The sequence below is a fragment of the Mytilus trossulus genome, chromosome 7, assembly GCF_036588685.1.
Source record: "Mytilus trossulus isolate FHL-02 chromosome 7, PNRI_Mtr1.1.1.hap1, whole genome shotgun sequence".
Classification (NCBI taxonomy): domain Eukaryota; kingdom Metazoa; phylum Mollusca; class Bivalvia; order Mytilida; family Mytilidae; genus Mytilus; species Mytilus trossulus.
In genome coordinates this window covers 45,104,674-45,118,937 of record NC_086379.1, presented here as the reverse complement: position 1 = coordinate 45,118,937, position 14,264 = coordinate 45,104,674, and the positions used below count along the sequence as shown (strand labels likewise).

The window sequence follows — 14,264 nt, the reverse complement described above, 5'->3', positions numbered from 1 at the left end:
TGATTAAATTCTTTAATTTCACAACAATAACCAAACATCCAACTTAACTTAAATTTTGTAAAATCAATATGTAGTTAAGTTAGATGGGTTTATCCAGACAAGTCAAGATCAAATTTGAAGGTCAAGACTGGTTTACACTGAGTCGAGACTGATTAAGATTGGTCGAGCGTTTGTCGAAACCATTTCAGACTAGGCTGTAAGTTTTCTCGTTTGAATGGTTTTACATTGTCTTGTCGGGGCCTTTTATAGCTGACTATGCAGTATGAGTTTTGCTCATTGTTGAAGGCCTTACGGTGGCCTATAGTTGTTAATGTTTGTGTCGTTTTGGTCTTTTGTGGATAGCTGTCTCTTTGGCAATCATACCACATCTTCTTTTATATACACCAAGTTTATCAAATACTGAATCAGTCTTTTAAAGACGTTAAATACATTTAAGTGCTGTTAAATCTCACCAAGAAAAATCTGTGCTCAACCTTTCAATGTAACTGGACTCTGAACAGTTAGTATTGTATATCGCAATGGTTTATGTAGTTCTCTGTCCTTGATGTCCTAACATGTATTTGTACTGTAGTCATGTCTATAATGTTGTCCTTATTTTGATATATATTACATTGACATAAAAGCGCGAGGCTTAGCTAGCCAAAAAAATAGGTCCAACACATTATTTTATCTTTTTATATCTTTTACCAAGTCAAGAAAATAGCAGTTGTTATCTTATAGTTCGTTTCTGTGTGTTGCATTGTCGTTTGTTTTTGTGTTGCACTTTAGTATTTCTATTGTTTTCATTTGATAGTTGATGTGTTTCCCTCTGTTTTACTTTGTAACCCTTATTGGTTTTCTCTAAATCGATTCATGACTTTCGAACAGCGATATACTAACAGTTGTTTTTATTTACCCTAATACTTGATCGAATGTGTGATTTTTAAATTGATAAGTTTTTTAATGGCAAATGACAAACAATACTCTTATCGACACCAACAAAACATTTATTCAAAAATGAAAGGCATTCAAAATGACTTTATATTTGGTGATAAGAATGACAGTGATGAGTTATAAACATATAGGTTCTATCGAAAATCTTCTTTCTTTTTTCCAATATTGTGAATTAAAAAAGTAGGTACATATAGTACCACATCAATTGCATTTTTCTTGTTGCGAACCTGTCTTAGTAATAGTTGCTCACTAGGATTTCAATAAATTTTAATTCTGATACTCATTAAAATTTAACATTTTTGACTTTTTAACTCCAATTATATCAAATACTGATTGTTCACTTTATATGTTCATCAGAATTTAGAATTAAGCTTAAATTATAATTCATAGATTAAACATTTTGTAGTCAAAGACAACTTCACCGGATATTATACCAGTTGTGAAGCACCTGGTAAACGAGCTGTACTTCTTAGTCTTGGTGTTGTCTCTTCAAGTGTACTGAAATGTGCTACGATGTGTTCACAAATCAACAGTTGTGCAGTTTTCAATTACCAGAACCAAGATAAAAGGTAAAATACTGACTTTTAAAGTATATTCTTTCAAAGATTATTAATCTTCACATGGTCTCCATACAAACTGGTGCATGAAATTTGTGATAATTTAGGAACGGATTTTAAAACATTTACACATTGTTTATACTTGATATGAAGGGATTATAAATTAGGTAGATAATTCCGGTTTGACCTCAGAGTCCCATGCATATTTTCAGTGAAATTTCCTTTGTCAGATCTGAACCAATTCACGAGAATCATAACATATTTCTAGCTAGCATAACATTTGGTATTTGCGACAGACTCGCGTTTCGTCAGCAAAAGACTCATCAGTGACGCGCGAATAAAAAAAACGTTTAAAGGGACAAATTTAAAACAGTACGAAGTTGAAGAGCATTGAGGACCATAAATTCCTTAATAATTTGCCAAATACCGCTAGGTTAATCTATTCTGGAGGTAAAAAAATCCATAGTGTATCATAAATTTAAAGTTTTGTAAACAGTTGATTTACTATTATGACCATATTAATGATTATTTATGTCAAGACAGAAGTGCTGACTACTGGGATGGTGGTACCCTCGGGGAAAATACCCCCCCCCCCCCAAACACCAGAAGTGGCATCGACACATTGATTGCAAATAAACTCATCATAGATAGAAGAATTGCAATTTGGTACTTGCGTTTCTTCTGCATAAAATTTATCAGTGACACTCGAAAAAAACCAGTTGCTTCGCAGGGCACAGCATTATACGACCGCAGATGTAGAACCCTGAACAGATGGGACAAGTATGGACACAACTTTTAAGTTTGATACAGCTTTAAATGTGGATTGTGATTAAATAGTTGACACAACATAGGTTTATGTCACATTATGAATTTGGTTTAAGGAATGAAAATTAGAATTTAAAATTTTTAAATTGGATATTAAACTATTATGGTTCAATATCCAAAATGTAGATACATGATTATATTCAGGATATTATAGAATTCTAAAAATTAATTTTACCAAAGAACCCCATTTATTAAATTTTTTATGAAATCAAACAAAGTTTAATTTTGGACCCCGATTTGAACAAAACTGGGCCAATAATTAAAAATCTAAGTACATTTTCAGATTCAGCATATCAAAGAACCCCAAGGATTCAATTTTTGTCAAAATCAAACAAAGTTTAAGTTTGGACCCTTTGGACCTTAATGTAAACCAATTTGAAAACGGGACCAAAAATTAAGAATATACATACACAGTTAGATTTGGCATATCAAAGAACCCCAATTATTCATTTTTTTATGAAATCAAACAATTGAAAGTTTAATTTTGGACCCTTTGGGCCCCAAATTCCTAAACTGTTGGGACCAAAACTCCCAAAATCAATACCAAATTTCCTTTTATGGTCATAAACCTTGTGTTTAAATTTCATAAATTTCTATTCACTTATACTAAAGTTATAATGTACTGATCTCAATTCAAATTTCTAATGAAGTTTGCCACAATAACTGTTCATTTAAATACATCATACAATATTAAAATGTAATAAAAAGTGCTTGTTATCACTGAATGTTAAAGATTTTTTTAATTTATCAGTTGGTAGTAAAAAAGGAAAATACATTGTATATTGTATAAAACAATGATTAAAGTTGATTCAACTACTATTCTATACAAAGAAAGATAACTCCAATTGAAAATTAATTGCTATTGCACAATATTGTGCAATTAGATATTTCTTGCTATTGTGCAATACTGTGCAATTGAAAAATTCTTGCTATTGCACAATACTGAAGATGATAATTTTGAATCCTGATTTGGACCAACTTGAAAACTGGGCCCATAATCAAAAATCAAAATACAAGTTTAGATAAAGCATATCAAAGAAGCCCAAAAATTTAATTTTTGTTAAAAAGTTTAATTTTGGACCCTTTGGACCTTAATGTAGACCAATTTGAAAACTGGACCAAAAATTAAGAATCTAGATACACAGTTAGATTTGGCATATCAAAGAACCCCATTTATTCAATTTTTGATGAAATCAAACAAAGTTTAATTTTGGACCCCGATTTTGACCAACTTGAAAACTGGGCCAATAATTAAAAATCTAAGTACATTTTTAGATTCAGCATATCAAAGAACCCCAAGGATTCAATTTTTGTCAAAATCAAACAAAGTTTAAGTTTGGACCGTTTGGACCTTAATGTAAACCAATTTGAAAACGGGACCAAAAATTAAGAATCTACATACACAGTTAGATTCGGCATATCAAAGAACCCCAATTATTCAATTTTTGATGAAATCAAACAAAGTTTAATTTTGGACCCTTTGGGCCCCAAAATCCTAAACTGTTGAGACCAAAACTCCCAAAATCAATACCAACCTTCCTTTTATGGTCATAAACCTTGTGTTTAAATTTCATAGATTTCTATTCACTTATACTAAAGTTATAATGTGAAAACCAAGAAAAATGCTTATTTGGACCCCTTTTTGGCCCCAAGTTTCTAAACTGTTGGGATCTCAACTCCCCAAATCAATACCAACCTTCCTATTATGGTCATAAACCTTGTGTTTAAATTTCATAGATTAATATTTACTTAAACTAAAGTTATTGTGCAAAAACCAAGAATAATGCTTATTGGGCCCTTTTTTGGCCCCTAATTCCTAAACCGTTAGAACCAAAACTCCCAAAATCAATCCCAACCTTCCTTTTGTGGTCATAAACCTTGTGTCAAAATTTCATAGATTTCTATTCACTTTTACTAAAGTAAGAGTGCGAAAACGATAAAATGCTGTCAAAATAAGAGGGGCGAAAGATAAACAGAGGAACAACTCATAAATCGAAAATAAACTGACAACGGCATGGCTAAAAATGATAAAGTCAAGCAGACAAATGAATATTTAATTGTTTTAGTTCTTTTACATCTTTGGCTTTGAAAATTTCGGCTTTGAGCATTCCTGAAACATGTAAATCAGGAGAAGCGCATCGGATGCCTGAAATCATGGAGCTTTGATTTTATTGTTAAGGCTTATTATATTCTGTTGATTATGTTGATATGTCATCCAAATTTAACCAAAAAAAACAGCATTATTAATGTAATTAAGATAAATTAGGACATTTTAACTATGATGTGCTTATAAAAAAAATTAAATCAACATTTTAAAACAACAAGGAAAAGAGCTTTAAAGGAATGTTTTATGCATAATTGAATCAATACAACTATTTTTTTTCCATTATATTAACAGATGTGAACTCCTGTCTGTTGGAACAGACCCTTTGACTGAGGTTCCAAAGTCCGTTGCAGTCGGATGGCAATACTACGCCAAATGTTACGATGAGAATGAAGCATGCTTTGGATGTTGCTTCTAACTTTACCACGTTTCTCAATAGGAAGACAGAAACATTAGTTTTGTTTTCAAGCATAGTACATTTTAAAATACTTGCATGATATATCACCATTAAAGATTACTTATTCTTATTATTGTTTTAAGAAAAGGGGTGAAAAACAGACGTGTTTTCTAATAATTTTTTTAATAGCTTTTACCCTGTTATGTTCTGTATGAATGATTCTGTGTAAATTGCTTATTCAAATACTGGCCAGGTAATTAGCATGATTAACGTGAGGGTACCTCAATTGCACCTATTTTGAAATTTTTTCACCAAAGTTGTTTTATGGTCCAGACAAAAGTTTCCATTCTGTGTTTAATTTCGGTGCTTTGCTTTTGCGCCAATTGGCATTTCATTTGCGCCAAAAAAATCTTTCTTTTGCGCCACAAACCATATTTTATTTGCGCCATTTTACAGGTAAATACAAGAAATTATAGGTAAGCAAAAAAATCAACTAAATCTATTGAAATCAATAAAAAAAGATATGTGATATTATTGCCAAAAATGAAACAACCTCTCCACAAGAGACAAAATGACTTATACTTTAACAACTATAGGTCATCGTATGGCCTTCAATAATAAGCAAAGTTCATGCTGTATCACAGATATGAAAGACCCCGAAATGACAAATGTAAAACAATTCGAATGAGAAAACTAATTTACTTTTTAGTACACCTAAACGACTTATTTCAATTTTTCAGGAGACATGATAACCCATATGTGTGGTCATCCTTAATTACAGATTTATTTCCTTTATCTGTCTCTGTCTTGACAATGTCTATCTTTTCATCTCAAACTATATATTAATTCCTTACCTTAGTGCCCCTTAATTTTGTTTTTGAAATGAGTATGAACTCTTACGATTATATAGGGGGAATACTGAAGAAACAAATCTTATTAGCGACAGAGCATTACCTGTAAAATGGCGCAAATGAAGTATAACCTTGTGGCGCAAATGAAAGATTTGATTTTTTAAAAATTGGCGCAAATGCAATACGCCCTTTAATTTGTATATGTATCCTTCTTTACTATAAAGTTACACCAATTTAATTTATTCCTTAATTTATGTCGTAACTATCCCGGTCCCATTTCACGCATGTGACCTACCGAATTAGACTATTTACCGGGTTTGTAATAACGTTAAGTGAGCAACACGAACTTGACGAAGGGTGCCATATGTGGGAAAAGATTTGCTTTCTCTTCCGGAGCACCTCAGATCGGGTTTGTGTAGCTTAGTCTTCAGTTCTCTGTGTTGTTTCTTGTGTACTATTAATTTTATGTTTATCTTTTTCTTTTTTAGTTAAGGCATTCTCAGTTTATTGTCGATCTATGAGTTTGAATGTTCCGATGACATATTTCGCTCCTCTTTATTAATTGATAACTAAATAAATTAGAATCATCAATACGAATGTCAAATTGCAACAATATTCAAAATTTAAATTTCTTTAAAAAAAATATAAATACAATGTACATGATTTGATGTCATTGGTGACCTTCGGTTGTTAATTTTTTTGTCTGCTCTTCGGTAGGGTTGTTGTCTCTTTGACACATTCTCCATTTCCATTCTCAATTTTATTTTTTATATATATTTTTTTTAATATTTTTGGGTTGTATTGTGTGCTCAATTTGTTTTGATTTCATTTTTATGTAAGTGTCATGATGATGTTGTTACTAATTGTAATGTGTATATGTTACTTGCTTTTGACCTTAGTATGAGTATAATTTGTAGTTGATTGAGAATTGATTCCATTATTATCCACTTGAACGTTTTAATAACGTTATATTGTTACGGGAATAATAAGTTTCTCAGTGATCAAAATTAGGTTTCTCAAATAATTGTTATCCTAAAAAGTGTGTGTTTATAGTTTTTCAGACAAATTGTCAAAGTAAATATTTTGTCAAAATTTGATAAAAAAAAAAAAACAAAAAAAAAAACAAAGGAGCTAATTTAATTCTAGTCAAGGTGTTGAGCTTCTGTTGTCTTGTTTTGTTCTGTATTTATTGTATACGATGAAAAGTCTGACTCAACGTGAAGTATAAATTGAATAAATCAATACCCTATTGGCATTAAAGTATATGTACTTCCTTCATAAAAAAAATAATTATGAATATAAACATGAATGATTATTCCAAACAAAGAAAGATATTTAGATGACCTGAGTTTTTGTATTATATGTGAGCTGTTAATTCAATTATTAAAGTGGGCAGATAATAAAGTAGAAGACGTATAGGGAGAATCAAGTGAATTTAAATGACAAAATGATTTCAAAGTTCTACTGATTATTTTGAAATAAGAAAATTGAATTTATTGTTTACACTTTTGTATAAATAGTAATTTATAAACAAAGGATATGGGTATCAATGTTGCATCCATGATATGAAATTAGTACATGTACAATAAAAATGAAAACACAAAAAGATTTAAGTATTGTGTTACTGTTTATACTTTTTGACTTCTCGGTTTCAAAGAAAGAAAGGTCCAATTGCTCTCATTTGCTTTTTGTTAGTGTTAAGATGACAGCAAATACCGAATTTACAATTGCTGACTTTACATATGACCTGACTTTTTGATGTAGATAGTTTTTACTGTAAATACCAGCTTTTTATTTGTACATTTAAACCTGTGTGGCTCCTTCAAACGTAAGACTGGTCAATATAATACAGTGGTCTACGACGCCTGACCATTATTGGAAGATGATGATGATGAATGGGATATGGTAAATTGTTGTTGTTGTTTTTCTAATGTGCTTTGTCTACTTTACATTTTTGTAATTTTTTGTTTTTATTGTATTTAAAAATTATAACACAATATTAACTGCTGTACCCATATCTATTGGCATTTTTTACCTATTATGTCTGGTTGTTTTGTTCCCACACTGTAAATTTTGAGCGACTGTCATACAAGCGAGGGGTTATGTAAGCTATAAACTAAGCTTAATCAACCATTTCCTACATAAAAAAAATGCCTGTACCAAGTCAGGAATATGACAGTTGTTATCCATTCGTTTGAGGTGTTATAGCTAAGGTAACTAATCAAATAAAAAAAAAACATTTTTGTTTTTATACAGTTAATTTATAATTATGACCATATCAATGATTATTCGTGTCAACACAGAAGTTCTGACTATTGGACTGGTGATACCCTCGGAGAATGGAAATGTTCCACCAGCAGTGGCATTGACCCAGTGGTTGTAAATAAACTTATCATAGATTTTGGCTTGAGTACAGTAGATTATGCTATTGTAAGTAAGAGTCTCCTGAACTCAGTAATATACTTTAAAACTAATGAAATCAACTACCTTTTAGATCATGCAAAAATTAAAATATTTCTTAAATGTAATATAAGTGAAAAACAGTATTTGTTTCCAGAAGACAAATGGAAAACAATGAAATCTTATAAGTGGAACGATAACTCCAAAAATATATTAATTCAAACTATATCTTCTGAAAATTTTATAAATGAAATTATAAACTTTGAAACAAAGAAATATAGTGAAAATCAAAATGGGATATATCTGGCAGCTAGTGAGCTTGGTTTAATTTTATGCAACTTAACAGAAAAATCTTGTACATTAAGACATTTAAGAGGTATACCAAACTATAAAAGAAACAAAAAAAAAGAAACAAAAAAGGTCAGATAATGAAGTATATGAATGTAAAAAGTCAATAAATGCAGTCGGAAAAGAATTAAGACAAAATCCCTTTAACTGTTCACTGAAACATAAATATTTTTGTTTACTCAAATCATTTAGAAAGTTAATAAAACAGAAAAAAAATAGAATATAAAAAGAAAATCTTTGATAAACTTTCAGATTCGATGAATAAAAATCCTCAGGAATACTGGAAAATACTAAAATCACTAGAAAACAAAAATTTAGATGGAGATGATGATTTAAAAGAAATGTTAAAGGACAGTGAAAGCACAATTAAACATTTCCAAAATCAGGGAAAGTTTTCAAAAATAAATAATGATTTTCAAACCAAAATTGAGCAAAAGCTGAAAAATATTGAAGATACTATTTCTTATAACCCTGAAACAGACAGGCCTATTACTTGCTCTGAAATTAATTGTATTTTAAAAAACTTTAAAAATGGAAAAGCAAGTGGTCCAGATAGAGTGTTAAACGAGGTAATTAAATTAAGTAGTCCAGTAACTACCAAAGCATATGCTAAATTATTTAATCTTATGTTAAAAACAGGACACTATCCAACTTCATGGAATACTGCATACATAACTTTAGTACATAAATCTGGTGACAAATGTAACCCAAGCAACTACAGAGGAATTTCTTTAATCAACTGTATATCCAAATTATTTAGTAGTATCTTAAATCAAAGAATGATTAAAAATATGGAAATTTTTTTAATTAATGTCCAATTTGGATTTAGAGTTAATCATAGAACTGCAGACAGTGTATTTATCCTTAAAACTCTGATTAATAAATATATTCATAAAAATAAAAAGAAACTTTTTGTCTGTTTTGTAGATCTTAAAAAGGCTTTTGATTCCCTTTGGAGAATTGGAATGCTTTATAAATTAGCTAAAATGGGTGTAGGGAAACATATGTTTGAAATAATAAAACAACAGTTTATTCATACTAAAGCATCTTTAAAATATAATGATAAACATTCTAGATTCTTTCCCATTGACCGAGGAGTAAAACAAGGGGACAGTATTAGTCCCACACTCTTCAATTTATTTATTAATGATATAGTTGAGAATTTTGACCATAAAGGTTCAACACCCTTGAGAATATTAAATTCTGATATAGGAAGTCTTTTGTTTGCCGATGACCTTATAATTTTATCGGAAAGTAAAGAAGGTCTTCAAAATAGCTTAAATAACTTATCAAATTACTGTGAAAAATGGCAATTATGTCTAAATACTAAACAAACAAAAACAATGGTCATTGAACAAAGAACTACAAATTTGGAACCATACATTGTAAGGTTCAATAATGAAAAAATGGATAACGTTACTGAATATAAATTTCTGGGCACTCTGATAAAAAATAATGGAAATTTAAATGCAAGTTTAACAGATTTAGCCAAAAAAGCTAGGAAAGCTCTGTTTTCATTAAAAACACATGCAGCCTTTTGGGGAAATTTCCCTGTTAATGTATCCTGTAATCTTTTTGATTCTCTTATAAAACCAATTTCAACATATAATGCTGAAATATCATACATGGATACATATTAATCTGATTATAGAGCAAAAGGCAGATTAAAATCTCAAAACAAAGATATAGATAATTTCCAATATTTGGATAAGACTCCCTTCGAAAAGGTTCATGTTAATTTCTGTAAATATATTCTAGGTACTAAAAAAACATCTGCTAATTTAGGTGTTAAAGCTGAACTTGGTAGACAACCAATAGAAAAATATATAAAAACACAAGCAATTCTTCATTGGGCTAGATTAAATACTGAAAACATAAACACGTTATTAAAAGAAAGTTATACATTAAGTAAACACCTTGATTCACAAGGAGTTTATACTTGGTCCACTTTTATAAAAGATTCAACACAAGAAATGAATATTGATATACAAAAAGTAATGTCCTGTCAAAACATGGAACAAGTTAACAAATTAAAGACTTGGATTAAGAATATTAAAAGTAAATTTTATTCAGAACTACTGGAAAATAAAATAAATAGTTTGAACGAAAATAACAAACTTTTTCTTTACAAAAATATATATGTCAAACAAGACCAAGAATTTTATCTTAAATATCAAAATTTTGAAACTAGACGTTTATTTACAAAAAATAGAATTAGTGACCATAATTTGCTCATTGAGAAGGGCATATATCTAAAAATACCTCGAGACAATAGAACATGTCTAACTTGTAAAACCTTAGAAGATGAAAATCACTTTCTCCTCCACTGTCAAATTAATAACGTTTTACGTATAAAACTTTTTAATGACATGGCAATAGATAATCCTATGTTTCCAAATCTATATGATACACAAAAACTAGTAATCCTACTAAATCCTTCTTATATAAACCAAGTGAAAAAAACAGGTTCCTTTATAAAACAGTCTTTAGAGCTGAGGACAGGGGACTCTTAGTTAGTTTTACTTGTATATATATAGATATGTGTGTGTTCAACTCAGTTATTTTATTGTTGTTGTTACTTTTGTGTATGTCACAAGTATAATGTTACATATATATGACAAATAAAGATTATTATTATATATTAATATGTTCAATGACATAATTCTAACTGATTGTTGTAAAACTTGTCTTTTGTTGGATTAATCATAAATAAAAAAAAAAAAAAAAGTTTTATATGGAAGTCAGCTTGGAATTAATAAAAAAAAAAAAAGGGAAGGTCTATTAACAGGACAGATAAAACCAGAACAGTTATTTTCGATACGTTTTTATCTGTAACTTTTGTTTTACTCAACATATTGTTGAAATTTAAATTGTATAATAAAGAACAGGGTATTTACCTACATTATTGGTAAAATATATAAAAATAAATAATAAGTAAATTAAAAAAAATCTGCCAGGACAGTTTAATTTTATGAAAAAAAAGGCTGAAATTGCAGAGAAAAGTTTACTTATAATTGAAATATTTTCTACAAAACAACTGTCTGGCAGAATATTTGTACGATTATAAAGTTTATGTAATATTCATTCTAAAAATCTATAATTTAGTATTTTTTTCCTCTTTTAAAGGTAAAAAAATCTGCCAGGACAGTAACCTTTCACGTTGGAAATTTTGTTGAAATTATATCAAAATCAAAATACAAAGTTGAATATCTTCTTCAAAAAAAATGTCTGGTAAACAAATATTAGTTCATTACAAAGTTTAGAATATAAGCTTTATGAAAATATAAAATTATATGAACTTTTATGACATTAACACCAAAAAAATCTGCCAGGACAGTAGCCTACTCCGTTAAATTTTAAGAAAAAAATGGCTGAAATTGTCGAGAAAAGTTTACATATAATTGTTATATTTTCTTCAGAACAACTGTCTGGCATAATATTTGTGTACGATTATACAGATTATGAAATAATCTTTCTAAATATCTACGATTTAATATTTTTTGCCTCTTTTAAAGGTAAAAAATCTGCCAGGACAGTAGCCTTTTACGTTAGAAATTTTGTTGAAATTAGTTCAAAATCAAAATATAAAGTTCAATATCTTCTTCAAAATAGATGTCTGGTAAACAAATTTGAGTTCATTTAAAAATTTAAAACATAAGCTTTAAGAAAATATAAAATTGTATGAACATTTATTTCATCAACGACAAAAAAATCTGCCAGGACAGTAGCCCACTCCGTTTGAATCATAAGCTGGACTTAAGCCTACTATGCTACATGTTTTATAAATGGCAAAAATAAACATTATTTTTAATCATAAAAAAAATAATTGTATATTTATCAACTTATCTGCCAATATCTGGCATTCTTTTTTGAAATGATAATTAGGACTTAACTATTAAAAAAAACCTATAAATTAAAAACAAATTTGCTAGGAAATTACTAATACAAAGGGACATGGATTTGTATAGTAAGACTTACTATACAAATCCTTGATAGGAACTTATATGTCTCTGATAGGAACAAGTGAAGAATTATCAAAGATTTTTTTCTATTTTATTCAAAGTTTTCAGTTTAAAAATCCGTGATAGAAATTTCAAACATTAAAGTGATTATTTTTAGAAAACATAATTACATTGGTGTGGTTATTAAAAACATTATCTGTTGATTTAATTCGACCTCTATTCATTGTATCACAGGCAGAAGACATATATCAGAATTATGTTTTGACAGTAATAAAAACTTCAAAGTCACTGATTGGTGTCAAATACTCAAAAGGTGTTTATTCACTAATAAGTAATATATTTAGAGCACAGGAAAGTGTCACTTATTTTTATCCACTTTAATACATAAAAGAGTTTCCAATATTGCATTTTTTAACTCCTTTCTGCCATTTACACTCTTACATGTTTTCTAATGAATCAAATTTGCCATGCACAGTACATTCCAAACAGCATTTGGATTGCGAACATCCCACAATCTATTGCATTTAATTTATCTTAAAATATAAAATCTATTCGTTTTTCCTAAAATTAAAGCTAAATATCTTCTTTACCACACGCTCGCTTTACGGTTGACATGACAGAATATACTAATACACAGTTTCGATGACAGATCGTTAAGCTTAGCACGTGCCAACTAAATATTTAGCAATAGGTCGACTCATGGGCCACTTTTTAAGGAATTCTTCTATTATCAAATGCACATTTTTTTTTATCTTTTCCCAAAATTTAACTTTACAACGATTATAACAACAACACAAAATAATAATCTATTCAACTTTCAATTTTTGATTTGAAACAAATTTGTGCGAATAATTTACTGTCCTGGCAATTTCTTTATTCACTTTTTTTTGTTATTTTTTTTAGTTTATAATTTGGTCTAGCTTTTATTTTATTGTAGTATCAAAATTGTAATTCAGACAATCACAATAAAGAAACTATTCCAATATTACATTTAAAAATTGCGTTGTTAATTTCCGCAATTTATACAGAAATTTAACGGAGGAGGCTACTGTCCTGGCATACTTTTTTGGCGTTTAGGAAATAAATGTCTATATCCTTTTATGTTTTCATAAAGCTCATATCTCAAACTTTTCAATGAACTCAAATTTGTTTACCAGACTTTTATTTTGAAGAGGATATTTAACTGTATACTTTGATTTTGAACTAATTTCAACAAAATTTCTTACGTAAAACGCTACTGTCCTGGCAGATTTTTTTACCTTTAAAAGTGGCAAAAAATATTAAATCGTAGATATTTAGAAAGATTATTCCATAATCTGTATAATCGTACATAAATATTATGCCAGACAGTTGTTCTAAAGAAAATATAACAATTATATGTAAACTTTTCTCGACAATTTCAGCCATTTTATTCTTAAAATTTAACGGAGTAGGCTACTGTCCTGGCAGACTTTTTTGGTGTTAATATCATAAAAGTTCATATAATTTTATATTTTCATAAAGCTTATGTTTTAAACTTTCCAATGAACTAACATTTGTTTACCAGACATTTATTTTGAAGGAGATATTTAACTTTGTATTTTGATTTTGAAATACTTTCAACAAAATTTCCAACGTGAAAGGCTACTGTCCTGGCAGATTGTTTTACCTTTAAAAGAGGGAAAAAATACTAAACTATAGATTTTTAGAATGAATGTTATATAAACTTTATAATCGTACAAAAATATTCTGCCAGACAGTTGGTTTGTAGAAAATATTTCAATTATAAGTAAATTTTTCTCTGCAATTTCAGCCATTTTTTTCATAAAATTAAACTGTCCTGGCAGATTTTTTTTAATTTACTTATTATTTATTTTTATATATTTTACCAATAATGTAGGTAAATAC

General features: G+C 29.0%; 1 protein-coding gene across 1 annotated transcript in view; it reads left to right on the top strand.

Moving 5' to 3' along the window:
- LOC134727065 (thrombospondin-1-like) overlaps positions 1–4,990 on the top strand; it is a 39,086-nt gene extending 34,096 nt beyond the window's left edge. Inside the window, exons 4-5 of the mRNA XM_063591451.1 lie at positions 1,340–1,502; positions 4,714–4,990. Of these exons, the coding sequence (XP_063447521.1) occupies positions 1,340–1,502; positions 4,714–4,837 (287 nt within the window). The 3' untranslated portion in view covers positions 4,838–4,990. The remainder of the gene's footprint in view (positions 1–1,339; positions 1,503–4,713) is intronic.
- The last annotated feature ends 9,274 nt before the right edge of the window (positions 4,991–14,264 follow it).